A 27,571-nucleotide genomic window follows, 5' to 3' on the forward strand; every position below is an offset into this window, starting at 1 on the left:
TCTGATGTTTGGCCTGAATGAAAATGACTTAGGTCGTGGGCACAAACCAGCAGCCTAGAAGCAGTTGCTTGGGCTGGACCCCAGATGAAACTGTCACCTCTCTCCCTCACATGAATTTGGAATTAGGACCTGCAGATACTACAACAATCTGGACCTACTGCTTGAACTGCAGTGATGCTAACTCTTGGGAGCGATAGGGTCACCTCTTGGGTCACATATACAGAGAAGCAGAGGAAGCAGAACCAGAGGCACCTATAAGTGGGGAGGGCAGGGAAAAGTAAAGATGCAAATATGCGGTTCTGCAGGCAGTGTCTGTGAGTCTCACCCCTTGCTTCCTTGTAGTTTTCCCATCCCTCACAAGGCTTGGCTCCTTTGCTTTTCTTGAATTCTATAAGATACTTCTGTTCCTCTTTAACACATGCCCCTTTTTTGTTCCAAGTTATCTTTGCTTGCTTTCTATTTACATTTATTCAAAAGACTCTTCTCTGAAGCAAGAGGCAAAATTGGAATACCTTGGTTGACATGTGGATGTTGGCTCCCTTATCCAGAAGCAAGGTGACCATATCTGTGTGCCCCTCCTGTGAGGCCAGATGGAGCGGAGTCACCCCTTGCTTGGTCACGATGTTTGTCTCTGCTCCATAGTTCAGCAGTGTGGAAGCTATCTGCATTTGATTCTTCTTGGCAGCAATATGTAAAGGAGTGTAGCCATTCTAAAAATAATAATAATAATAATGAAATACATCTATATTGTAAGCTTAGCAATTGTCCTGATATATATCTGAAGGAAATAAGGATCTCTAATCAACAGAAACACGAAAAGTGAGTACTTATAATAAATCCAAATTCTTGCCCCATTATAAGTTTCCATCCAACAACACCCAAATCTTTGCACAAAACACTCCATTCTACACAGATGCAAGACAGATGTACACACAAAAGTCCCAAGGCATAAAATCTCCCCCTGAGTTTCCACTTCGGCTCAGTAGGTTAAGGATCAGCATTGTTTCCCACAGTGGCACAGGTTCGATCGCTGGCCCTCACACAGTGGGTTAGAAGGATCTGGTATATGTTGCAGCTGTGGCTTGGGTTCAGTCCCTGACCTGGGAATGTCCATATGCCTAGGGTGCAGCCAAAATAAAATAAAATAAATAAAAATCTCTCCCTCATAATGCTGCTCCTGAAGAGCAGGAAGCCAGATTCCTTTTCTACATGACTGTCCATGAAGTACTTAGAGGTGATGTACTCTAAGGTCTTCTTAGAGTAGACCTTACTACTCTAAGAGGTCTTCTCTTTCCCAGGCTAAATATTCCTTTCCTTTAACTATTCCTGATAGAAGCTCCATTTCTAGACCTCTCTCCATTAAAGATGACCTGTTCTGGACTGATTCTAGTTTATCGGTTTAGCTCTTGAATGGCGCTTCCTGGAACTAAATTTCACACTTCAGATATCGTTTGAATAGCACAGAATGAAATGCAGTTCTTGCTATGATCTTGTTATAACACCCCTACTAACGTGTTCCTGGTTGGATTGTACTTTTCACTCGTTCAACAGCTATTTAGTAAGTACCTAGCACATGTGTGCTAGGGTATGGATACAGAGATGGACAAGACCGATCCCTGTCTTTAAAGGGTTGCATTCTGGTGGGAAAAGATATTAAACAACAAAATTGGCTTATAGTAATCATGCGGTCAATGAAAATCTTGGATTTCACCTTCCTCTTGATAAACTGTCAGCTCAAAAGTAGAAAAATGAGGCTACTAGTTTTTTTTTGTTTTTGTTTTTTGTTTTTGGCCGCGCCTAAGGCACGTGGATCAAACCCGCCCCACAACAGTGACCCAAGCTGCTGCAGTGACAATAGTAGATCCCCACTGTGCCACAAGAGAACTCCCTTGGGGCTACTAGTTTTATGTGGGAGTTAGTGGAGAAGACCAGAGGAATTCATGCTTTGCTTACAAGAGCCAAACTTTAAACCCCATAGCTGGTTAAAAGAACAAAGAAAGAAACAAAAATCTGGAACGAGTGTAAATCTGGAACCTATATTGTTTCCTTTTCTTTTCTTTATAAAGTCTGGTAGAATTTTCCATGAAAAATGTATGATAGAAATGAAAAACAGTGGCTTTGCCATTAACTGTGACACACTAAAGGGAAAGAGAGAGTATGGATCAAGTGCTTCTTGTGAGACTCTAAGAAGAATTTTAGGTCATGTTATTCCCTGAGGTCTAACTGCAAAGTGTATCACAAAATAAAAAACAGTTTTGAGAATTTAAATGCCCTTAGGTGTTGTCATGAAATCTTGATCCTCAAATGTGGGTACATTACCTACCCACTCTGTCTTCATTTCTCCAAGCCAAAATAAGCATTTTCAGTTCAGAGGCATGATATTGCTCTTTAAGCTGCTCAGGAAATTCAGCAGCTTTTCTTGAAAAGTTTTTCAGTGTCTGATCATAGGTCCTTGAACATTGTACTTTGACCATGGGCTCTACTGAATAAAAGGGCACATAGCTTTTTGTGGATCCTATAAGTTTCAATATTTCTTTTTGCAACAATAGGTTTTCTTTAGACCACCTCCCCCCATCCCTGTAGCAAGGTTTTACCAAGGTTAAGCAAGGTATCAGTAAACCTACTAAGGTTAGGTAAAGGGAGTGGGACAGGGAGGTTTTAACAAAAAAACATAAGAGATCATCAATGAGAGGGTTAAATTTTAGCAATAAAGAAGTCTGACTGCCCAGCAGATACTCAACCTGCAGGTCTGAGGAACCTTCCTACTCCACATAGAATCAAATCTTTAAAAACCAAATAACCATAACTACAACAAAAACCCCAGTGAGGACTCAGAAAGGATTCTGGACTGTGGTAGAAAGAAGCAAAGAAGTTCTAGGATCCAAGGGACTCTGTGTGTTGGGGGGTGGGGGAGGAACTGTAGGGAAAAGAGAGTCAAAAGTGGAGCCAATTGGAGCAGCCCCAGAGTTGGGGGACACATGCTCATGGACCAGCTGGGGCAGATGAGTGGAGGACACTAAAGGAGCCTCCTGAACCCACCCTGCTGTGGACCCTAGAGTAGAGGATGCTCTGCCTAGTTTTCTGGACTCTCTTAGCGTGTGCCGAAGAGTAAGAACCACTCTTGATTTCTAGTAAGACTAGAAATCAAGGCTACATTTGTCTCTTTAGGAAACTCATACAAGTTATTTTACAATTTAGGTCTTCTCTCCCTGGTAGATTGAGAATCCCTTATGGAAGGAAACCATGCGCGTTAGAGTTTTGCTGCAGTTCCTTCGTTATGCATATTAAGGGTACAAATAGTGCTGTGTTGGGTATTGATGAGTCTTTCATATCTTTGTTCAAAATGGTCAACCTGGAAAGTTAATGGAAAAAATACTAGCATGTTAAATGAGCAGATATTTTTTATTCCATTGAAAGTGTTGTACGGTCTCTATTCTTTTATTCAAATTCATTGAGAACCCACATAATACTGTATGAGACGCCTCAGTAATACGCAAATGAATATGATATGATTACTGTTCTCAAGAGGATTACCATCCAGTAGGAAGACATAAAACAAATGTAGAATTGATGATAATATAGAGAAAGAGTTATGAAGGAATAAGAGCTGTATGTGCAGTTACAAAATTTGCCCTCCACTTTTGATAGTCTAAATATTTTATTTTAAGCTGTATATTTGTACCAATTAAAAAATATAGATAGGAGTTCCTGTCATGGCTCAGAGGTAATAAACCCTACTAGTATCCACGAGGTTGCAGGTTCAATCCCTGGCCTTTCTCAGTGGGTTAAGGATCCAGCGTTGCTGTGAGCTGTGGTGTAGATTGCAGACATGGCTGGGATCTGGCATTGCTGTGGCTGTGGCATAGGCCAGCAGCTACAACTCTGATTTGACCTCTAGACTGGGAACTTCCATATGCTGCATGTGCGGCCCTTAAAAGCAAAAAAAAAATATAAATATATATATATATATATATATATATATATATATATATGCAGATAGCGATATACAGGTATATATGTAAGTATGGGTATAAAGTTATATTTGTAATATTTTATTATGTATAACGTATACAAAATAGTTGTCATTATACAGATATACTTTTACACAGAGTATTCCATTTTATTGTATATGTGTAACGTGTATGATTTAAGTAGACATGTGAGTATATGTGTACATATTTATATGATAGAAGTGGAAGAATTCTACCTCTACTGCTTTGGGACAGAGTAGACCTAGTGGTTTTGAGTTCTGGCTCAAAACTCAGCTCACCTGAGGTCAAATCCTAGTGCTATCAATTATTAGTCATGTGACTTTGGACAAATAGATCAACCTATATAAATATCACTTTCCTCATTTGGAAAATAGAAATTATTATAATACTAATCTCATGGGATTATCATGGGATTAAATGAGACACCGCATGTAAAGTGCTAGGCACAGTGTTTGGCATATAATGGTAACAGTTGTTGCTTTATTATATCATCTAATATAGCGTGAATATTTTCCCACTGTGATGTTTTTTTCTTTTTTAATAAACTCTGACATGTTCTTAATATATGTTTGCTGAATGAATATGTCAAAGATGAATGATGACTTTATGTGATATATGACATTCATGTATATTTTCAGTGTACTAAAGAGGCAGCTCAAATGCTGGGAAACACTCTGTCCAAAGGTTCAAGTCTTAGTTGGAACTGTTTTATGAGTCGGTGCTACACATACACCACAAAATGCATTTCTGGCCGAGGAACTTAAAAGAAAGTATGCTAGTGTTAACATGAATGAAACATTTAAAAGACAAGGAAACAAACAAAGGGGCTTTCATATGGCACCATGAAAAATCTGAAATTGGAAGGAATGAGCAAATAAAAGGGAGAAGGAAATTCTGTTTATAAGGGAGAAGGAAAAAACCTGAACTGCTTTTCTTACATTCATTTCTCAAAATTCATAGTTTTATGTCTAAAACAGAGTGTTGGCCATAAGAGTCATCTTTACTGGTTCTTTGTTATTTTCTGACTTTTTAAAAAAATCTTAAAAGGCTTTGTGGATACAAATAGCAGAAATACAAAGAAAAGAAAAGGCAACACCAAAAGCTACAATTACCAGGACTAGTTGCCATTATATCAATACCATGTGTTTAAAACACAATTCCCATGTGCCCTCAGATAGTAGTCACACCCTGCTTGTGCAAATCCCTTTCTGCGGTCCTCACCTTGGCAGTGGCATGAGGGGAAGCACCCTTCTCCAGCAACAGCAGTGCCACCTTCTGGTTGTCATAATGAGCAGCAACATGGAGCGGGGTAAGGCCATTCTGTAAAGGGTGTGTTTAAGTTTCAGCGTTAATCAATGAGCATTAGCTGCCCTGAAGCTGTAAGGACGCATGGAAACTAATATCGATTAAGTCCATGTTAATTAGTTAATATAGTCAATAGGAAAAAAAAATACCTTATGATTTTCATATCAGAAATGTAACTAAAACTGAAAATGATCAGTTGAGCTTACAAGTCGCACAGGGCATCTTGATTCTACAATGAATTAAAGTCTAAAACACTATGTCAGAATTACTACATTAACGTTGATAAGGATTCTTCTTAATATAGAGACGTTCTGGGCCCTGTTGTGACAAGAACACACATTGGAGGCACAGCTTTTTAAAAACACCTTCTGAATCAGTGTGTCTGTGGACAGGGCTCAGACAGACACCTCCACCTTCTCTACTTGGCAGTTTCATCAGTTACATTCATATCCATTTCAAGGAAGAGTAAGACAAATATCTCGAAAAACAGATCTTCCAAGCTTCCAACTTGACCGAATTATATCACAAAAGTGTATAACTGAAGACTTTTACCTTCCCCGCAGAGTCTGCGGCAGCACGGCGTTGCAAGAGAAGTTTTGCCACATCCAGGCTTCCATACTTGGCTGCTACGTGCAGTGGGGTAAAACCCTTCTGCAAATGGGAAGAACAAAAGTAAAATGTACTGATCTTTGAGACTCCTAGCAAAATCTTTTTTATTTGTTAACATCTTAAACTATGCTGTTTCTCCATTTGGGAAAAATACTGGAAGCATTAAATTTGTTAGCCTTAAAGAAGGACTGGGACAAAGAATAAAACGTAACATGCAAAAACCTGAACAAAAGAAATTTTATTTTGGGAGCTTGGAGAATGAAATTTGATTTTATAGGTATGGAATTTATCAAGCCACTAGTGGCAGGAAAATGGCTCTGATTTGTGAGTGGGAAAAAAACAAACTTCTTTTATTTAAAATTAATAGGATTGAGATGATAGCTACCTTCTGTCCAATCCTTATCTTTTCTCTATCCTTTTTTTTTTTTTTTTTTTTTTTTTTTTTTTTTTTTTTTTTTTTAGGGCCTCAGCTGCAGCATATGGAAGTTCCCAGGCTAGGGGTGGAACTGGAGATGCATCTGCCGGTCTACGCCACAGCCACACAGGATCCAAGCCGTGTCTGCGATGTACACCACAGCTCATGGCAACACCGGATCCTTAACTCACTGAGCAAAGCCAGGGATTGAACCTGCATCGTCATGTATACTATTAAGGTTCATTACCGCTGAACTCCAACGGGAATTCCATTCTCTATCTTTTTATAACACCTGAATTCCAGATTTCTTTATTTAAGGTTTAGGGTATTTCAGTAGCCATGTAAAAAATAAATTAATTATTTGTGATTCAGTCGATTTGTATTTTTTCAGAAAAAGCAATATATATGGGGGACAGAACAGAAAGTGTTCACCATTAAAAAGCACCTCTCAGTCTGACTTATATCTTTTCCCAGAAGATCCACACTGTGTATAAGACCAACTCCTTGTGGAAAATACATTCTGCTTCTGGCATGATGTTGAGCTGATTAATACCAGACTTTTAAACACATCACAGCTTTAAAATTTGCTTAAAAGACTGCTCTCCTACACGTTTATATGTACAGATTCAGTGTCTTGTGTGCCTAACCAATGTCACTCTCCATAAATTAGCTCGACTCAGATCTCAAAGATGGCACAGTTCCTACATCACAATCTCAAATCCATCCTCTTGGCCAGACAATCTAACCACATGCTCTTTTGGCGCTGTAGCAGGTGTGGAAAAATTCTTAAGCTGACCAGAACACACAGCAAAACACACATAGTAAATATGCCTGGGTTAAGTGGTCTAAGATATGGCTTATCCTCCAGATTAAACCCTCATTAGAATAAAGAATATTCGAAGAAGCAATATTATTTTTTCATAGTGTCACCGCACAAATTAATTTCAGCTAAGATGTCATTTTTCTTTTTGCTTCTTTTTGAACATTAGGGTATTACTAAGATTTTGGAGAAAAGCAAATCTGCTTTTTCCAAGTATGGGACAAATAGACAAAGTCCATTTAAGCCAGCATTTGTTGTTACTGCTCTCTTCCCTGCACTCAGTGCAAACAATGATTGAGGTGACACCTGGGATGAAATGGAGTTCTTCAAGCCAAATTATGTGGGAAGAAAGAGAAAAATGTCTTCTCCTTAAAGTCCTGCTGGAATAGTGATCCAGGCCTTTTGTAAATTTAGAAACTATTATCAGACAAAACTACATGGAATCTTTGATGTAGAAACATAAAACTGAGGTTGGAAAGCATCTCTTGAGTCACACATTTTCCTTCTTTCCCCTCTGTTAATCTCATCAGAATTTCATTTACCCTCTGATATTTATAAACACCTAAATAGCTTTAATGATGCTGAGTCAACTACTGTTCAGAAACGCAGTCAGTTCTACTGGAATCTGTTTTATTTAATATTTTCTTCCATTGAACTGTCCTAATTTACCAATGCTTTCAATATATTTGTAATTTCTTTGGAAGACAAGAGACTATGCTTTATTTATTCCCTATTTCTGTATTTTACATATCTGAATTTCATTTATTTTTCATCTTCATCTGGTGAGACAATCACCCAGTCTCTCTTGGGTTATTATTATTATTATTATTATAAAGTTGGCCCTTGAACAACACAGGTTTGAACTGGTGGGGGGGGGGTCCGCTATATGCAGATGTTTTTTCAACAGTAGATATTTCAGTCCTAGACAGTCTGCAGTTAGTTGAATCCAAGGATGTGGAACCATGGATATGGAGGAACCCAGGATACAGAGGGACTGTGGATAGACGGACAGGCTATAAATTATATGAGGATTTTCAATTGCAGGAAGGGTCAGTGCCCGTGACTCCCTTGTTTGTTCAGGGATCAATTACATGTTTGTTGTTTAGTTTCTGATTTTTTTAGTAAAAGATTTTAAAGATCCTTTCTACCCTTCGGATTTGAGTATTTGAATAATTACCAACTTGTTTTACAGCCTCGGGCAACAAGGTAAGTCCTAACAGCTAGTGGGCTGCTTCTACCATGGAGAGGACAGAAGCCGCCATAATACTTTAGTTCATGTTTGCAAACTTCCTTTCCCCCAACCCAGGTGCACTATTTGCACCTATTTATTATGAGCAAATGGAAGGTCTCTTTAATAATCTGAATCACTGTTGTTTTCTGGGAATTATTTCACCCCACAAACAGTTCACTTGTCGTAGGCTGTAATGTGCCTTATTCTCCTTCTTTTCTGCACCAGTCCAACTTCTTTTGCTCCAACTAGCTGTGTTCATGTTTTATTCTAAGTCATATCCAAAGAGTGGGTCTCAAATAGAATGTGACAGGTGGAAAAAAAATTAACTCTGCCCCAGCACAAAAATTTGAACATAAGAAGAATTCTTAGAGTTCCCGTTGTGGTGCAGCGGAAACAAATCTGACTAGGAACCATGAGGTTGTGGGTTCAATCCCTGGCCTCGCTCAGTGGGTTAAGGATTGGCATTGCCGTGAGCTGTGGTGTAGGTTGCAGATGCGGCTCGGATCTGGCATTGCTGTGGCTGTGGTGTGGTCCGATTTGACCCCTAGCCTGGGAACCTCCATATGCCATGGGTGCAGCCCTAAAAAGACAAAAGACCAAAAAAAGAAAAAGAAAAAGAAAAATTCTTCATGAGATGTATAGTCTTTGTTTAGATGAACATGACAACTGATAGAGTGTGATTCTCTAGTCCAGTTCTAATTGGGGCAGAAAGGCCATACTAGCTGATACCAGGAGGGAAAAAGCAAGATAAAGTGAATTTCCAGGAGGTGCCAGAACTCTTATCAAACACAGTATTGCTAATCAAAGGCAAATTTTCTCTCCCTCATTAGTAACACTAGCTCAATATATTTGGGAACTTTATTTTTTTCCTCTAGGGACTAGATTATAGATTTTATAATGGGAAGTGAAGAGAAAGTAGCCCTTGATTTATGGGAACTATTTTAAAGTACTAGATGGTTATTCTAGAAACAATAATGGCATTAATGAGAAGAATGGAATCCTACATTCCTTACTCAAGATATTATATGTAATCTCACAATCCCCTTTGGTCATTTACAAAAATGAATCTAAAATATTCAAAGAGAAAGAAGTCAGAGGCCTAAAGGAGATCTGCGCTTGTTGACACTCTGTGGAGCAGAGCAGAAGGAACAGACCTAGGACTCCTCCCGCTTCACGTGAGCACGAAGCCCTTGTCTTACCTTGGTAGCTAAGGAGTGAGCTGCTCCTGCTTCCAGGAGGACGGATGCCACGTCTACCTGGCCTTCCCTGGCAGAGATGTGCAGTGGTGTGTACCCATTTGTGGTGGCTGCATCTGGATGAGCCATATGCTGTAGAAGCAGCTGAACAATTTCTGTCTTACCCAGGCGAGAGGCAATATGCAAAGGTGTCTGTTCCTCCTACAACTCAAGTCAAGTAAAAAGTTAGTGCCAGGACAGACCAGATTTTTCCTGGTAATAGCTATCATTCAGATGTTTCATCATGGCATCTTGGAATCTCTAGGAACCCCTACCCAAAAGGAAATTATTGCTACTCTGACCACAATTTATTTTAGATCTTGTTATCGAATGACCTGTTTGGTCACAAAAATCTTCCTTAGATTGGTTTAAAAGTAGGGACTTTCATGAATGTCATTGTTGATCATTGTTTTCTGGGTATGCCAAAATGTTTCTCAACTCACTAAAGCTTCAGCCCTCGTTTATGTTTCAATATAACCAGCCCGTGGTTCTGAATAAGAAAGAAATCTAGACCAGAAGTCCGAAGACATAGATTCTCATCCAAAAGCTTTCACCAAGAGACAGTATTTATTCTGGGAACTGTATCAAGAAAAAAAGAACCAGGGATGCAGGGAAAACTGTGTTCTTACTCCAATCTGCAAGCCAAGGATACAAACGCTGGTTATTTTCTTCAAGGAGAGACTGTGGATAAAGAAGATATTGTCATCTGACTTTTAACAAGGCTGTTTCAGGAAACATTGCAGACAGGGACGTGCATCCAGGGCTTCAAAGATGAAATGGAAGTCTGGCAAGAAGCAAATGGGGTTAAGTACTTGCCAAGTGGTTTTCATTTAAAAATACAGAGAGAGGATATAGCTAGTGTAATAACAGAGAGGAAGGACACGTGCAAGGAGGCTCAAGAAATCACCTGGCTCTACTGCGTGGTCAGGAAAATGCTTTCAGGGTTAAGAAAACCAGGCCAAACTACTCTCCTGAAAAAGAAAATTGTGTGTCACCTTAGTGATGAGAAGAGGAATAACTTTAGAACCTGCCCACAAAGGTGAGGGAGGAAAAGCGGGGTCAGTTTGCAAGGGTAAAAATGAATGGGGAAGATAATAGGGAAGAACTGTTCAAATAAATGCAGCATCTCAAAGTTGTAAGGAAAAAAGTATTAAGAGGGAGCTAGAGGAAGAGATGAAATTGCACTGTATGAACTTCAGGGTCTTGAGAGCGAACTAATAAATAGTAATAAGACAATTATTTTAGTAATAGAAGTGGAATTTTAGAAAAAAATTGCACTTTATACATTTCCCTCATGTATGATGAATATTCGACAAATCTTAGACTGAAAGGAAGGCATAAGATATATTATTCCACCATTTTCCAGAGAAAAGAGTTTAAGAGGAGTTAAACGAGTTCTCTAGGATTGTCCAAGGTCCCTCAGCTATTCCAACAGGACTTGAATTCAGGCACTGGATTCTGAAGACATTTCTTTGCCTATAAAGTCTACAGAAACAGACACAATATGGGGGCCACCAAGAAAAATAACAGGACAAAGAGACTCTAGAGAGGAAAGGAGATATAACACTTTTAAAAAGAAAACTTTCTCTGAAATACAGAGGAGAAAAGAGAGGAATGGAGAGAATTAACAGTTCCAAAAATAAATGGGCAGCAGAACAAACAGATAATAAGCAAAAGACCAAAGAACTTGAGGACAGCTATCATGAACGTCTCTTGTTTCTGGGTTTCCGTTCTTGGCCTTCTCCCCAGCAGAATTTGATTGACACCCTTTCAATGAGTGAGGGGGAGAATTGGGGCAATGGGGATCCCTTACTCCATAGGGGAGAAGTGGCGATCCTTGACTGGTGGTGGCCGAGTAACTCTTAAATTATTAACCAGTGTTTCTTGGTTCTCAGACCATAGAGCTAATGTATTTGTTTAAACAAACAAATAAGAAGTTAAGGAATAAGCTGTCTTGCCCGTTTTCTTCAATTTTTGGTACAATCCTATCTGAAAAGGGAAGACCATATAAATTTGGTAGGAAAGTCTTTCTACCTGTAATCATAGATTATAAGACCTTTGGAGGTTGGGTGATTATTTCCCTGTTGAACTGCAAAAGTTGAATTTGCAACCCCAAGCTAAAGCTACTTTAATCCAAGGCAAAGCATTGGGGAAGCACCGAGGAAAATATTCATGGGATGAATTAAACGAAAAAAATGCAGGCCACCTGATCCCCAGGCCTCTTCCAAATATAAGGGGGCAATAATTCTCTCATCATAAAGCATCCCTGACTGTGACGCAGCCTGATACAGCCTGAGCTTTGCCTTATGAGCACTACGGGTTCCTGAAATTAGGTGACTTGCTGAGCCTCCTGTCCCTTTACCAAAAGACAGAAGTGGCAGTGACTGGGACAAGGTTCCAATAATTGATAAAATTTCTGCTACTCATTACCAGCTAACAGGATTCCCAAGGACCATATCTACTGGCAGCTAACTAAAGCTTCAAGTGCGTTAAGTTTCAAATGAGTTTAAGCCTCGGGGCTGTGACTGCTCAATCTCTAAGGCAAATGCCAGACCCCCATACTATGACAACAGGACACGGGCACTGAAAGCAAGAGGGCTCCCAGAAGGGCAGGTCCCAGTGGCCCTCTGGGTTATGTCCATGGAGGACTTTAGAGAAGAAAGGGCCTTCCTGAGAGCAGGGCCCAGGGGGACAGGCACACTGGCTGACCCAGGAACTTATGCCCCTGCAGCCTCTGCTCCCCAGTCTGTCCAGCAAAATATGTAAGTTCCCAGGCTGGAGGCCAGGGATGGATACTAGTTGGGTTTGTAACCTGCTGAGCCACAACAGGAACTCCTGCCTGCTCCTTTTAAATGAGAGATATTATTGCAATGTACAACTCTTCTTTCATTATATATAGGATGTAGGCAAAAATATTACTTAGCCTCATGATTACATAACCATGAGGTGTTATTTCTTAACTCAATAGAGAATACAGACTACCCGGAGATCTTGACCTTGGAGACCAGTGGAGTAGGTGGGTACAACTTTTTACTCTTTCCCCTTTGGGAGAGAGTGAATTGTAGAGTAATGGTATTAGGCTGTAGTAATCCACTCAGGTGGAGAAGGTGCCTTATTAGAATCCAGTTCCAAAAGTTTGGTTGGATGGGAGGGAGAAGAGCTCTCTTTACATCTGGAAATGGGAGATACTGAGGCGAGCAGAGAAAAGCTAGAAAGATACAGAACAAAAAAAGGAACTCTCTTTCTTATCCTTTTCCGATGTAAGACTTCAGGCAAGTCAGCAAAAAAGGTTAGGACTGTGAGCCACCCTACAAGGGTTGTTCTGAGTGTTGACTAAAATAATTGTGCCAAAATGCTTTATGAATTAAAAACCACTGTACAAATGTTAACTGCACCCAGGAGTTCCATGGAAACATTCTAGTGTTAAATGGAAATAAAAACTCATGGTGAAAGTATAACTTAAAATAGAACATGTGACAAAGAAAAACTCAAACTTCTTGCACAACATATAATCAATCCCAGGGTCAGGAGCACTGGAAGCGGCAGGGAGTTTGTTGGAAACGCACGATGTGGTCCCCGCCCCGGACCTACTGAGTTAATTAATTTGCATTTCAACAGTCTCCCCCACTGATCTTTTATGCAAAATGACCCTTGGGTAGCACCACTCTATAAGGCTGTGGTAGTTTTTCCTGTCCACACAGAAGGATGCTATAGAGAAGGAATTTCAGTTGCATTTTAGAGGTTTTGAGTTGAGAAAACAAATAAAAACAAAGGATGGCCTGAATTTGATATTTACATATGGAGAGATAAAAGGTTAAAGAGGTTTATTTACATATGTAAAACCATGAGGCTAAATTTGTTACAACAGAAAAATAAAACAATAGAACTGATGGAATTTGCATGTAGAAAAACAAGTACATAAATGTTACAGTTATTTCAAAGGAAAGAGTCAGTAGCCAGTAGTTTCTAAGGGAAGGGTTTCAAATGGTATCCAAAAATATAATAATAAGAATAGGTGAAATCAATAACATAGAAAAAATCTTGGCAGCAATATATGAAAATGAGCACATTTCCATGAAAAATAGTAAGTTATCATTTGAATAGAAATTATTAAGCAGTTTTGTTTTATATTTCGAGAGAGAAATGAGAAACTTTTTTATTATCAAGTATGGGTTGCAAAATATTTACCTGAACACTACAATTTGTGGTAAAATTAGTTCATGATACTCTGGGTGCATTGACGGGCTAGAAATTTTTTTTTTTTTTTTTTTTTTTTTTTTTTTTAGGAAAGATTGCAAGAAATGGTGTTGTCTCCTGCCTCGGATATTGTTATAGTGAATTTATGCTCTCTTGAGGATGTATACTGTACTCCATGCTGTTGCTCATTACTATTTTCTGTGTTCTCAGTCTTGGCAATATTTTTTTTAGTTGGTTTGACTTTTTTTTTTTTTTTTTTTTTTTTTTGTCTTTTTGTCTTTTGTTGTTGTTGTTGCTATTTCTTGGGCCGCTCCTGCGGCATATGGAAGTTCCCAGGCTAGGGGTCGAATCGGAGCTGTAGCCACCGGCCTACGCCAGAGCCACAGCAACGCGGGATCCGAGCCGCGTCTGCAACCTACACCACAGCTCATGGCAACGCCGGATCGTTAACCCACTGAGCAAGGGCAGGGACCGAACCCGCAACCTCATAGTTCCTAGTCGGATTCGTTAACCCCTGCGCCACGACGGGAACTCCCAGAAATTTTTTTTAATAGCTGATTGTCAGGTAAACTTAAGAGGAAACAAAAATAAGCAAAGCGCAAAGGATTTTTAGGGCAGTGAACCTACTCTTTATGATACCATAAGGATGCGTATTTGTCCAAACCCACAGCATGCACGCTACTGTGAACTGGAGACTAGCACCTGTCGTCGGCCTCTGTACAGATTGAATCATGAGCCACTGCAGCTGCTGGCTCTTCACACCCCCTGAAAGGAGCTCGGGGCAGAGATCATGAGTGAGGCACTTGGTGCTCTGGGAAAACTGGCAGAACAGGTCTTCAGATAGTTAGATATTTACAGGAGGTTTTATGAGCCCAAGTCCTGCATATCCTCGTATCTAGAAAAGCTCTAAACTCCTTCATGGTGACGTCAGCTCCTCGTGACGAGCAGCAACCTTCTGTAAAATGTATGCTTGGTTGCATGTCCTTCACCAAAATCACATATACACTGACATCCCCCGCTGCGTCTTTGGAGCTGTCGTCCAGAGCTATCTGAAGTACTGCCTCCCGGGCAGATAGTCCTCATTTTGCCCCAAATAAAACTTAACTCTCAACTTTTAGGCTGTGCATATTTTTTAGGTCGACACTACCTCGAGTGACCCCTAATGTAAACTATAGGCTTGCAGGCATCCTGATGTACTACTAATGCAGGAGGTTCATGGATCATAAACAGCGCACTGCTGGGGCGGGGGGGACTGCTGATGATGCAGGAAGCTACGGGATCAGAGAGCATATGGGAAAATCTCTGTAATTTGTTCTGAATTTTGCTGCAACACTAAAACTGCTTTCAATAAATTAATCTTTAAGGAGGAGAAAAAGGAAATTAGAAAAATATCAAGGCAGGGGAGAACACAGTTTGAATAAGAAAAGCACTTAATACATAAGAGCATAAAATACCAATGATGATCACCAAAGAACCTAAATTATGCTACTTGTACAATGGATAGAAAGGCTGACAAAATCCAAAGCATAAGAGTAATGTCAAGGCTGTCCAAGTGTCACTGGATTCTACATGAAGGTCTATGGAAAAATGCTATAAATTTTGTAGAGTCGGAGAATTTAAGTCTGGAAAGGAGTTTAAAGGTTTTGTTTTGTTTTGTTTTGTTTTTGTCTTTTTAGGGCTGCATCTGTGGCATATGTGGAGGTTCCCAGGCTAGGGGTCTAATCAGAGCTGTAGCCACTGGTCTACACCACAGCCACAGCAACGTAGGATCCGAGCTGCGTCTGCGACCTACACCACAGCTCACAGCAACACGGAATCTTTAATAACCCACTAAGTGAGGCCAGGGATTTCTAAGTCAAAGCCTTCTCATGATAAAAGTGAAATGAGAAGTGAAATGACTTGCCTGAAATGACAATTTGTATGACTCCAGCCAAATGCTTTCATTCCAATGCAATGCTGTATCTAAAATGGATTTGCTATGATAGGATTCAGGCTGATGTGAGTTTAGATACATCAAATCTTGAAGAAAGAAAGTGTTTAAATATTCCATGAGAATCTCAAAGATGCTAGTGTAGAAGTTAATGGAACAGCGTGGAAAAGGAAAGAGAAGATATTGATAAGATAATTGGTGTAAAGGAAGAAGGTGAAAAAACTGGAAGCAACTTTTTTTTTTACAAAGAAGAAGAAAAAATCAACTTGTGGCGGAATTATAAATAAGAGAATCATGTACTCTCCTGGGTCAAAATTCTTATATTTTAGAATAGTGGAAGGGCAGAATGTCTTTTAAATATGGAAAATCAGAGTAAGAGGGAAAGTAGAACTCATTCTAGAAAGGAGGAAAGTAAAACTGATGAAGGGAAAACATCAAAACTTTGATTATGATTTGTTTTTAAGTAACTGGTGAGGGATGTCTATGGAACTTCAACTGACTTTGGTGGCAAGATATAAATTTTAATAGGCATAGTATCTATGTTATGTAATAGAAGTTAAATGTTAAAATTCCTGAAAATGAAGACCCATATTAAAGTGCTTTCATAGGTGAAAAAATTATCAAAATGTTAGTTGACGCCAAATTTCTTAGATGCAAAATTATACATTTTTTTCAAATGTTCATGTTTCTGCAATTGAAAGGCATTTTCTATTGTATATATTTACTGTAGCAGTTCCTTTTTTTGCCTGAAAAACCATTACTGAATTGGTGCTTTCAGTCCTTGGCATTTCCACATCAAGAGATGAAGAACAGCAGCATGGAACTCCTGCCCACAAGAAAACCCCGAGCACCAGCACCTACCCTGGCTCTGGCATCGACGAGAGCACCGTTTCTCAGGAGGCATCGGACCACTTCCACCTGCCCCGCCCGGGCTGCCATGTGCAGTGCCGTCTCCCCACGCTGCCAGGAAACAAAGACCTGAATTTACTTATTGAATCATAAGTAAACCCTCTGCTCTGGATGGCAAAGAATAAAAATGTGCCTTTTGTGAAGGATCACCTTATATTCAAAGGTTTAAGAAACCTATGAAAAGGCATAATTATTTCACAATTCTTTTTTTTCATAATTCTTTAGTCTGGAAAAACACAATTTTGAATCTTCTCCATCTTCATAAAGACAAAAATTTTTTTCCCTCCATGACAAAGTAGTGAATTATCCAAACATCCAGGAGACCCTGAGGTTTAACTTCACAATCAATGTGGCAGAACCTAAATTGCTTTTGGTGCTACGAGGCTAACGTTCATCCTTCAAACCTAAAATCTGTCACACTTGACTATGTGTTTTCAACTTGATCCCATTTTAATGAGAAACTCTAGATGCTGAAGATCAAGTCAGTGGAGTGCAGAAAAAAAAAAAATCATATCATCTGTGCCATACATAAGCTATTCCTTTTTAGAATTCAAAATTACTTCTGCAATAAGCTATAATTGTACATTAGATTTGTTTTTGTGTTATGAGACTAGATAAGGACTATTCATATGAGAAAAATGATTTGCCCAGGAGTTTCCCTACTTATTATTGATGAGTATATTTAATTATAGACAGTGATTTGAGAGACTGGCTGAGAGATGAGTAAAGCAGTGTTAACAGGGCCATCAGTTGAGGTGGGCAGCACGGAGCTTCAGGTCTTTTCCTCAAGTATCTTCATGCTCTATCAAGGAAGACACACTTATCAGGAAATGGTAGCCTTACCCTGCAGCATGAAGGATGGTGGTTAGACGCAAGGGAATTTTCTCATTGGGAAGTCTGTTAATTACTGCTTCTAAGAGAGGGATTTTTTTATTTTTTCCAATCAGCACATCTTAAAACCATATGTAATTCTAAAGAAGATAGGAGGTCATTCTTTCAAACAATTGTACAGTTATAAAAGAATAAGATACTGAGATAAAAGTTATTTTAGTCACCACAACTATGCTAGCAAATAAGGTTGACATCAACCAGGTAAAGAAAACCATTCCAAATAACCTAAATTGATCTCAGGATTGGTTACAGTAATTGGATAATGTCTGACAAATTCCAGTAAATAATTTTTTTTTCTGATTCCTTGCACAACAAACCCTTAAACCCAAAAGATTTCAGATGAACTTTAGTTTGGTACCTAGCTCACAATTCATTTTTTTTTTTTTTTGCTCATATACAGAGACCCATTTCTTATAAAGTTATAAGACATTTATTTCTAATGATTTGATTTTGAAAGCATTAAACTGAATATCTACTCTAGTTTCTCTTTTGTTGATGATTCATTTATCCTGTAATGGCCTTATTATCAGATGATGCCTTTTGATTTTGTGAAATAAATATATCTGGAGTATGTCATTATATAAAATAACATTATAGGAATAGCAGTATTTGTTTTCAGACTTTGGATTTATGGCAAGATTTTTCCTCTTTAGATAACCATGATTTCTAACTTTTCTATCTCACTCAAAATCTGTCTCTAAATAGATAAAGCTAGATTTTCTATTAAAAAAAAAACCCTCAAAATTTTAATGCATTTCTAAGACTTATAATAGTCCAGCAATTTTACTAATATTGGTAGAAATGAAGACAAAAATTGCCTTATAAGAAGTTAAGTCAAAGAGGCCTCAGTGATGAATTTATATATTTATAATCCAAGCTTTATCAATAAGGGGTTTTCAAAGTGTAAAATGTTTCCAATACCCTTATGTTCAGTATGCCAATACCCTTATTTTATACTTATTTTAAGTTACTTTTTATGGTGTTTACAAATTTGAAATTGATGAGTTAGATATAAAACCTAATCTAAAGTATTAAACATTATCGTCAATGAAAAGTTATACATACACATCAAATGGCTCTCTACTTTAAAACAATGGTTTTGTTCAATACTTGTTTAATGACTTTTGCGTAATCAACTTTTATCATAATTTGCCCCTACCCTTTTATACTTGTTATCCTCATTTATATCAAAGCATAAATAAAAAAATGAAAGAGGATAGATAATGTTTTAATCAATAACTTCCATTTCTTAGTTATTGGGTGCCTCATTTTATTCGATGCCCTGTATTATCTTAAGCTAATTAACTCTAAGGATTAGGGGAAATTCTTAAACATAATATGAAGGGTGAACTTAGCCATGAATCCATCGATTTGCTGTTAAGAAGGAAAACTCGGTAGTCTCCCACACTGCACCCTTGACAGCCCCAAAGAGCTTGGATTTTTTCCTCCCACAATTGTCAATGAATACTTTGAATCATGGATGTATTACCACTGGCAGTTCAGCTTTCTAGGTTTTAAAGTTCATTTGTGAGCTTTCTGGAAAGGGAGTTTTGGGGGTCATAATCTCTGCATGTGATCGAGTTATCGGTACACTTCACACTTGGAGTGAATTTTGAGACAAAAACAAGACTGGCAGGAGAATGTATATGCTCATGTCCAAAGCACGTACTAAATTTCATGCCCCTCTTCCCAGTTGTTAAAAATGACTCTGCTGACAGCTACATTGACTTCCACTTTGGCTGCATCAGTTGGAAAGCATCAAAGCACAACAGACAGCATTGCATTCAAAAATGCAACATGACTTCAGGCAACACACAAAGGCTCCAAGGGTGGGGTGTTCTGGGGTCAGGGAATGATCAACTCTGACACAGCAAGCAGGCAATCAGTGCTCACACAGTTTCTAAATCAACCTGCCAAGAGTTTTGGATCCAGTAGCTACATCCTCATGTTCTGATAATACATCCCACTGCTAGAGAAAGTTAAATCCTCTAAATGTAGGCTTGCCAAATTTAGCAAATTAAAAATACAGGATGGTCGGTTTAACTTGAATTCTAGTCAAAGAATAATTATTTTATTATAAGTGTGTCTCAGCTATTGCATGGGACAAACTTAAACAAAAAACAATTATTTGTTTTTTTTTACCTAAAATTCAAGTTTAACTGGAAGTCCTGTATTTTATCTGGCAGATGAATCCTCAGGGAGTAGATATTGTATAGAGAGGGTTGTCGGATAAAATACAGGACTCCCAATTAAATGTGAATTTAACTTTAACTCAAAATTTGAATCAAACAAAAATTGAAATGAACAAATAAAAAGCAACTAGGAGAAAGGTTGAGGAGAGGATTACACTGGCAGGTGCCTCTCAATTTGTATTGAGAGGGCCAAAGGAAAGAGTATATAACTGACAAATGCAAAGATAAAACAAACAGAAGAAATTTACAGTGAACAACAGGTAAAAAATAAAGTTTAATACAGCAATTGCCTGAGTTCCTGTTGTCGTGCAGTGGAAATGAATCCGACTGGTATCCATGAGGATGCAGGTTCGATCCCTATCCCTGGCCTTGCTCAGTGGGTTAAGGATATGGCATTGCCATGAGCTGTGGTATAGGTCGCAGATACAGCTCAGATCCCGCGTTGCTGTGTCTGTGGCCAGCAGCTACAGATCCAATTCGACCCGTAGCCTGGGAACTTCCATGTGCTGCATGTGTGGCCCTAAGAAGAAAAACAAATAACAAAAAAAAACACAGCAATTGCCAAATCTGGGAGTATTTAAGAACCTAAGGGATGTCAACATTTTTATTGTTTTAATTAATATTTTGTTCATTTTTATTTGAAAATCTGTATGTAGCCTGCATAGTTTTTGTTTTTCGTTTTTGCAGAAGGGAGCATATCAATATAGAGTAAATCCATGACCATCAAATAATTTGGAAATGGTCAGTGAAAAAAGCAAATTAAGAGTGCCACAGCATCACACAACCATTTCATGTGGCTCTTCTTTGATGATTTTGCAAAAATCTCCCCTCAGAAAGATTAACATAGGGATTTCAATCAAACATTGCATAGAATATACTTGTCTAGGTTATTGTTATAACATGGTAACACAATTAACATTGCTCCTGTGATCCTATAGGTATCGGAATGCAAAGAAGTAAAAGATAGAATAGTGGGAAAATAATCAGATAACTTCTTTTAAAAGGTACTAGTTTGTGGAGTTCCCTGGTGGCCTGGGGGAAAGGATCCAGGCGTTGCCACTGCTGTGGCATGGGTACCTGCTGTGGCCCAGGCTTGATCCTTGGCCTGGGAACTTCCATACACTGCAAGTGTGGGCAAAAAAAAAAAGTACTGGTTTATATAGATCTCAATTTTAAAAAGGAAGCTGGTCATCTCTGGACAGAAAATTATGCTACTAAATTATCTTCAAGTTCTAAGAAGTGACCATAAATCAAATTGGCATGTTGTAAAATTACTCTTATCCTTAATGGACTGACTAAAAATTAGGATATAATATTATCACTTTTAGATCAATAAGCTGTAATTAGGGGAATATAGAAATATATTGTATTTCAATTTCTTTAATGGTTTCATACTCCAATTGTGAATAATATGAAGAGAGAGTATTAAATCACACTTAAAAATCAAATATATTTATTTCACATAGATTTTTGTTCATAGGTCAGAAACTTGAGCACAGATATAGTGTGTAAAATACATGAAAATCAGAAAAATGAGAGAGGGTATACAAATAAAAAGGGAAATTGAACATTCCACTTCACCACTCATATGGAATGGGATATCAAAATTAGCAACAATAGTAAATCAACTGCCCTTTTATTTTATTTTTTTTGGCCAAACCTACGACATGTGGAAGTTCCCATACCACGGATTGAACTGGTGCCACAGCACTGACCAGAGCCAGATCCTTAACCTGATGCCACCAGGGAATACGTGTAAATCAACTGATATTGAAAATATGATTCATTTTAATAATAAGCACTAACATTTACTGGGGGAGAGTTATTTCTATTGAATGCTTTTTAAAAAATCTCAGTATTCTAGTGGGTTCTGCTGAGCTTCAAATACATGCAGAGCAAGTTCTCTTGCTCAGGAGAAACCTGCATTCAGTGGTCAAAGTTTAAGTGGGCAGACTCCAAGAAAATGAGAGAAATATAAAGACATGGGAAGTAAAAATCCTAATTTATATCAGGTAGAAGAATCCTGGAATAGCCTTCATTTATGGGCAGAATAAAAGTTGTCTGGAGACCAACCTAGATTTCAGGATACATGGAGAAGCTGCAAGGTATAACTATTTTAGCAACCAAAATCAAACCAAAAGGAAAAATCAGAGTAAGGTTAGAAAATGGAAAATCCATATAACTGAAGGAGGGAGAATTTGCTATTAAGTAAAAAATCTCCTAATATTGGTCTATCTCTGGTTAATCATTTGATATAATTGATAATGGCACGGACTTGATATTTTAACCGAAATTACCTAGAATCCGACTCACTCAAGCAAGTAGAGTGAGCCTTGAAGATTTGATTCCAACCCAGCATTCATTAATGCTCAGAGGAAATTTATTTATTTATTTATTTAGTCTTTTTCCAGGGTTGCGCCCACGGCATATGGAGGTTCCCAGGCTAGGGGTCTAATCGGAGCTGTAGCCGCCGGCCTACACCACAGCCACAGCAATGCCAGATCCGACCTGTGTCTTCGACCTACACCACAGCTCACAGCAATGCAGGATCCTTAACCCACTGAGCGAGGCCAGGAGTTGAACCCACCACGTGATGGTTCCTCGTCGGATTCATTAACCACCGAGCCACAAGGGGAACTCCTTCAGAGGAAATTTAAAGCGGATTCATTAACCACTGAGCCACATGGGGAACTCCTTCAGAGGACATTTAAAGCGTATTTTGGTTCAATCGGTATTTAAGATGCATGTTCCATTTATCTACACCAGGACACTGACACGGTCTTGCTCCAGAGCTTCCATTTTCTTCTCTAGAACATTTCTTACCCTATGGAGGTTCTTCTCGGCAAAATTCTAGCAATGATTTCAATAACACATTATCATGGGCCTCTTCTCAGAGCTCAGATGCTCAGCTTTGATGACACACACACAAGCATCCCTGCACACACCCACACACTTCCTTTCGCGCTCTCTCCCTGTGGTTATTCTGACCCAAGCCATACTCACAATGTTAGTGACATCTGGAGAGGCTCCGTTCTGCAGCAGAAGGAGGACAATGTTCAAGTGGCCCATGAAGGCAGCCACATGTATTGGTGTGAGGCCAGACTGCGAAACAAAGCGACAGTTTTACTCCTCTGCACCGGTGGGGACTTTGGGGCTTCTTCAGAGAAATAAAACTTGAGTGAAGAGGACAGAAGATGAGTGAAAGGAAGGGGAAGCGGGCGTCAGAGAAGGAATGTTTCGTGACAAGTGGAAACATTTTTTTCTACCTCTGTTATAGCTTGGATTGAAGCCCCATATTTCACCAGCAGTTCCATGACTTTGATGCGGTTTTTCTTGCAGGCAATGTGCAGTGGAGTAAAACCATTCTGTGCAAAAGACAATCAAGTTAGTTGAAACCATGCAGAAACGATTCTCACACACCTCCATGCTGGCACATTGCAGGCAATACTGTTACACTGTCACGTAATGTTCTCATTTCTTCAAACGCTGTGGGCATTGGGCTTCGAGGGAAAGCAGTGGTGTTTTCCCAGAGGCTGGAACCTGGCTTATATGTGGTGGGCATGTCATTGTTCGTGTGGTTACAGAGAAACCAAAAGAGAGGAAAACTACATAGGCCTGCTCTTCTAAGAAAGAAAAAAAGTGAGGCAGTTATACTTTAGAAGTTCTAAAATGTTTTAAGGTATACTGACTGGTCAGATGATGAAATGGCTTAAAGATACATCAAAGATGAGCATATGCTTTTTTTCTGATGATGCGCCATTTCTTGGAGTGAAAAATTTTTACCTGTTTTATTTCGAAAATCTAAAGATATGGTTGCCTCTATAACGACTGCCTCTATAATAAATCTTTCAGCTTAGCTACCATTTTCTTTAGGGAAGAGGTGCTGCAAATTAACAGAAATTGTGATTTGTGCTGATAATTTTTATATGTAGAAGTTATATTGTTTATATTAGAAAGTTTTTATAAGGAGTTGTTGCATATTGGCGGAAATCATTATTTATTTGATAATATTTTATACCTAGAGGTATAGTTCCTATATTAAAACATTTTTTATAACATACACCAACCAGATTCTTTTTTTTTTTTTTTTTTTTTTTTTTGGTCTTTTGTCCTTTTAGGGCCGTGCCTGTGGCATATGGAGGTTCCCAGGCTAGGGGTCTCATTGGAGTTGTTGCTGCCAGCCTACACCAGAGCAACAGCAACGCCAGATCCAAGCCATGTCTGCAACCTACACCACAGCTCACGGCAACGCTGGATCCTTAACCCACTTTGCAAGGCCAGGGATCGAACCTACAACCTCATGGTTCCTAGTCGGATTTGTTTCCACTGCACCACGACAGGAACTCCCACAGATTTGTTTTATTTTTAAAGGAAATGATTATTAAGTTCTTGATTATTTTCAAGAAAAGTATAGAGAATTTCTGGAATAATTGGGAAAAGATATCTCTTGGAAGCAAAGGAATGTGAAGTCTTCCAGGTACTTTCTAATATTCCGTACTAGGCTAATGGGCAAGAATTGAGAGAAATTACATAAAAACTTATTATCTGCCCCTGTGCTTAATTCCTATGTGTTATATTTCAGTATTATATTTTTATTCAAACAGTGATGCCTCTGTATAGAATAGTTCCATCAGTTCTGCTAGTTAACAATCTTGTATATCCCTGCTGGGACTGCTTATCAGTCAATATTTTTCTACATTAGCAGTTGTCAGGAAAACCTATGATTTTCTTTAACCTAATGACATTATTGTTAACAATATGTATTAAGCAATCTCCCATTCATGAGCTCTGTGATAAGCCAGATATAAATAACCACATGAATATGTAGCTTTTAAAAAATTGACGATAATTAGATTATGATATTTTACAAGCTTATTGACCACTCTCCAATTGAAAATGAGTATTTTCCTTCTTATAAGAAAATATATATCCTCACACAACTGCACAGAACCCTAAAAGTATAGTTGCTTCCCAGGCAATAATGAAAAAAATCGATTCCAACAAAAAATTTCTAATGAAAGCAAGATTTAATATTTGCTAATTCTAATGACATTCTCTTAAATACTGATTGTCTGAAGACTAATTTAACTGACCTAAACCATGTAAACAAATAGAAAAAAAGGATTTGCTTTTAGTTTGAGAATCAGGAAACAAGAGGCATAAATTAGTCCATATCTAATACTTCCAATGATTATGGTTAGAATATAAGTGAAGCAAGGAAGATTTATTCAATATTAGAACTTGGGAAACACAGAAGCTGCTCGAGGGGCAGTCTCGTAAAGGTTTCTCTTGAGCAATTCCTGAAATAGTTTATAAACAAATGCTCTCTGAAGCAAAAAGATGCTGTGCATTACTTTTCTATTACCCTATGGTTAAGTAATCAGGTCAATAAGGAAAATCTCCAAGTGAATTCTACATAGGCTTATATTTTACATGATCGGACATAGTCGAATCTATTCACCACTTTTTTTCCCCCAGAAAGAGATGAATAAAATTCAACTTCTTTATAATTTTTTTCTGACCCTAGAACTTATTTGATAATTGCCTATTTTTTAATTTCTATATTCCATTTCATATTTGTCTACCACTTGCTAGTTAGGGAAATGTTACCTTGGTGTTCTCATAAATCTGTCCTTGATCACCATCATTTAATAGCATGTGGGAGGGGACAAACAGAATTAACTACATATCTGTAACCATGCATGGCTGGTGTCTGCACCATGGGTCAATCAGTGTGGTTCTGCTTGGGTTGATCTGTATTTAGTTAAGGTGGACTGGGCCAGGTTTACCAGGGCTCTGGCGTTGGGATTGGCTCTCTTGTCCAGAAGGAGTTTGGTTACACGGTAGTGGCCACAGTGTGCAGCAACGTGGAGGGCTGTCAGGTAGTCCAAGGTGACGTCATCAACAGGTGCCTTGTGCTGTAGCAGGTGCTTCACACATTCCACATGGTCCCCCTGTGCCGCCATGTGAAGTGGAGACAGCCCATTCTGCGCATCAAAACCAAACCAAGTCCACATTTTAGTTATTACTTTCAGATTGTGAAACACAAAGAAGTCAATTCCTGGTCTCTGGTACCATTGGGAGCAGAGAAAAATAATTTCCACTTGCTATCTAAATCAACAGCAGATTTTGCTTGGCAGAGAGGGAAGATAAAGCAAATGTTTAATTTCATACTTATGCTGTTCTTAGGCAAAACAAATTAATACATTTTCATTAATTATGCTATTCTTAGGCAAAAACAAATGAATATGTATTTTCTGAATAAATCCATAGTATGTGTAACAATTCCGTTGGCTCTCACAATGATTAGGGTAATGTTAGATGCATAAAAACAAGTAATAGCTGATGTCTAAATATTCTGTATCCAATTCCATACATAGAAATCTATATTCAATTAATCTCTCTGCAGGAGGGGGAGGTGGATGCAGGAGGAGCAAGTGGGTGGCTTAGGGAGAGAAGGAGACTTTAATTATCTCTTAGATGCAGGCTGCTCAGAAATTCTCTGACTTTTTTCTTCTCTCATGAGACATGAATTGGACTTGGAGAAAGCAGTCATATGAGAACTAAAAAAGTGTGAGTCAAGTATGGACCATGTTTCAATGAATTCCCAACTTAAAAATTTTGAGGACAGCCTAAATTTGTCATCATCGATACTGCCAAAAACAGCTTTAGCTTTAATCCTCAGAGAAGGTCAACAGTAGGAACACAAGATAGAAGGGTAACCCACTGATAATTATTAGCCCAGATAAGACTCTCACTTTTTATTAAAATAAATTTTTTTTTTTAGGTCCACACCTGCAGTATATGGCGAGGGGTCAAATTGGAGCTGCAGCTGCTGGCCTATACCACAGCTACAGCAACACCAGATCCTAGCCATGTCTGTGATCTACACCACAGCTCATGGCAACACTGAATCCCTAGCACACTGAGTTAGTCCAGGGATCAAACCTGCATCCTCAGGCATACTAGTCAAGTTCATTGCGGGGAGCCGAGAAAGTACAAAAAGCCGAGGAAGGGAGCTTGCCTGAACGGTACAATTCCGAGGGCAGTCTCCTAATCAAAAAAAGAGGCCTGCCTTAACGGTGCAGTTCCGAGGACAAGCTCCTAATCAGGAAAAGGGGCCTGTCTGAACGGTACAATTCCGAAGGCAGGTTCCTAAACAAGGGGATGCCTGCCTACACGGCACAATTCCAAGGACAGGCCCCAGAAAACAGTAAGGCTCGCCTGCTGACATAGGTGGAAAACTAAATTTCCCAGGAAATAATTTCCATTTTGTGTTGCTGAGTGAGGATTGTTCCATGGATAACTTAGTCTTTTCTGTTATTCACTTGCTATTCAGTTTTCCTCAGTCTTTCCTGATTCTTTACTTATTATTCTTATTTCCCATTCTTATTTTCCTGTGGTGATTTGTGATTTAACAAAATTACAACAATAGTATAATAAAAATTTCATCCTGAAGGACTTTTCCCCTATTTAAATCCAACTTAGTTAAAACATAGTGTTTATCTATTAATTAGTTATATAGTATACTTTAGAGTTAGGATAATGAGGCTCATAGAAGTTAGACATATATTATTCTTGACCAAAAGACACCTAGCTATGAGTTATAGAAGCTTTTAAGTGATATCTAGTTAGGTTAGTTTATATTTTCTTACACTGTCTCCCTGCCATAACGCTTTAAAGATAAGCACCAGGAGTTCCCGTGGTGGCGCAGTGGTTAACGAATCTGAGGTTAACGAACCATGAGGTTGCGGGTTCGGTCCCTGCCCTTGCTCAGTGGGTTAAGGATCTGGCGTTGCTTTGAGCTGCGGTGTAGGTTGCACACGTGGCTCGGATCCCGCGTTG

General features: G+C 38.7%; 1 protein-coding gene and 1 long non-coding RNA gene across 51 annotated transcripts in view; one reads left to right on the top strand and one right to left on the bottom strand.

Moving 5' to 3' along the window:
- ANK2 (ankyrin 2) overlaps window positions 1-27,571 on the bottom strand; it is a 607,793-nt gene that overhangs the window by 105,734 nt on the left and 474,488 nt on the right. For all 50 annotated transcript variants that reach the window (XM_084973140.1, XM_084973126.1, XM_084973116.1 and 47 more), the window contains 8 exons: window positions 25,516-25,713; window positions 22,993-23,091; window positions 22,730-22,828; window positions 16,596-16,694; window positions 9,572-9,769; window positions 5,850-5,948; window positions 5,214-5,312; window positions 513-710 (listed from right to left, as the gene is read on the bottom strand). In XM_084973140.1, coding sequence (XP_084829266.1) covers window positions 513-710; window positions 5,214-5,312; window positions 5,850-5,948; window positions 9,572-9,769; window positions 16,596-16,694; window positions 22,730-22,828; window positions 22,993-23,091; window positions 25,516-25,713 — 1,089 coding nt within the window. The remainder of the gene's footprint in view (window positions 1-512; window positions 711-5,213; window positions 5,313-5,849; window positions 5,949-9,571; window positions 9,770-16,595; window positions 16,695-22,729; window positions 22,829-22,992; window positions 23,092-25,515; window positions 25,714-27,571) is intronic.
- LOC110261983 (uncharacterized) overlaps window positions 1-27,571 on the top strand; it is a 59,449-nt gene that overhangs the window by 13,591 nt on the left and 18,287 nt on the right. The gene's annotated exons all lie outside the window — the stretch shown is intronic.

The sequence above is a fragment of the Sus scrofa genome, chromosome 8 (genome assembly GCF_054392235.1).
Source record: "Sus scrofa isolate SSC_HxYL_T2T_F1_AM1 chromosome 8, Sscrofa_HxYL_maternal_Yorkshire_Landrace_v2.0, whole genome shotgun sequence".
Classification (NCBI taxonomy): Eukaryota; Metazoa; Chordata; class Mammalia; order Artiodactyla; family Suidae; genus Sus; species Sus scrofa.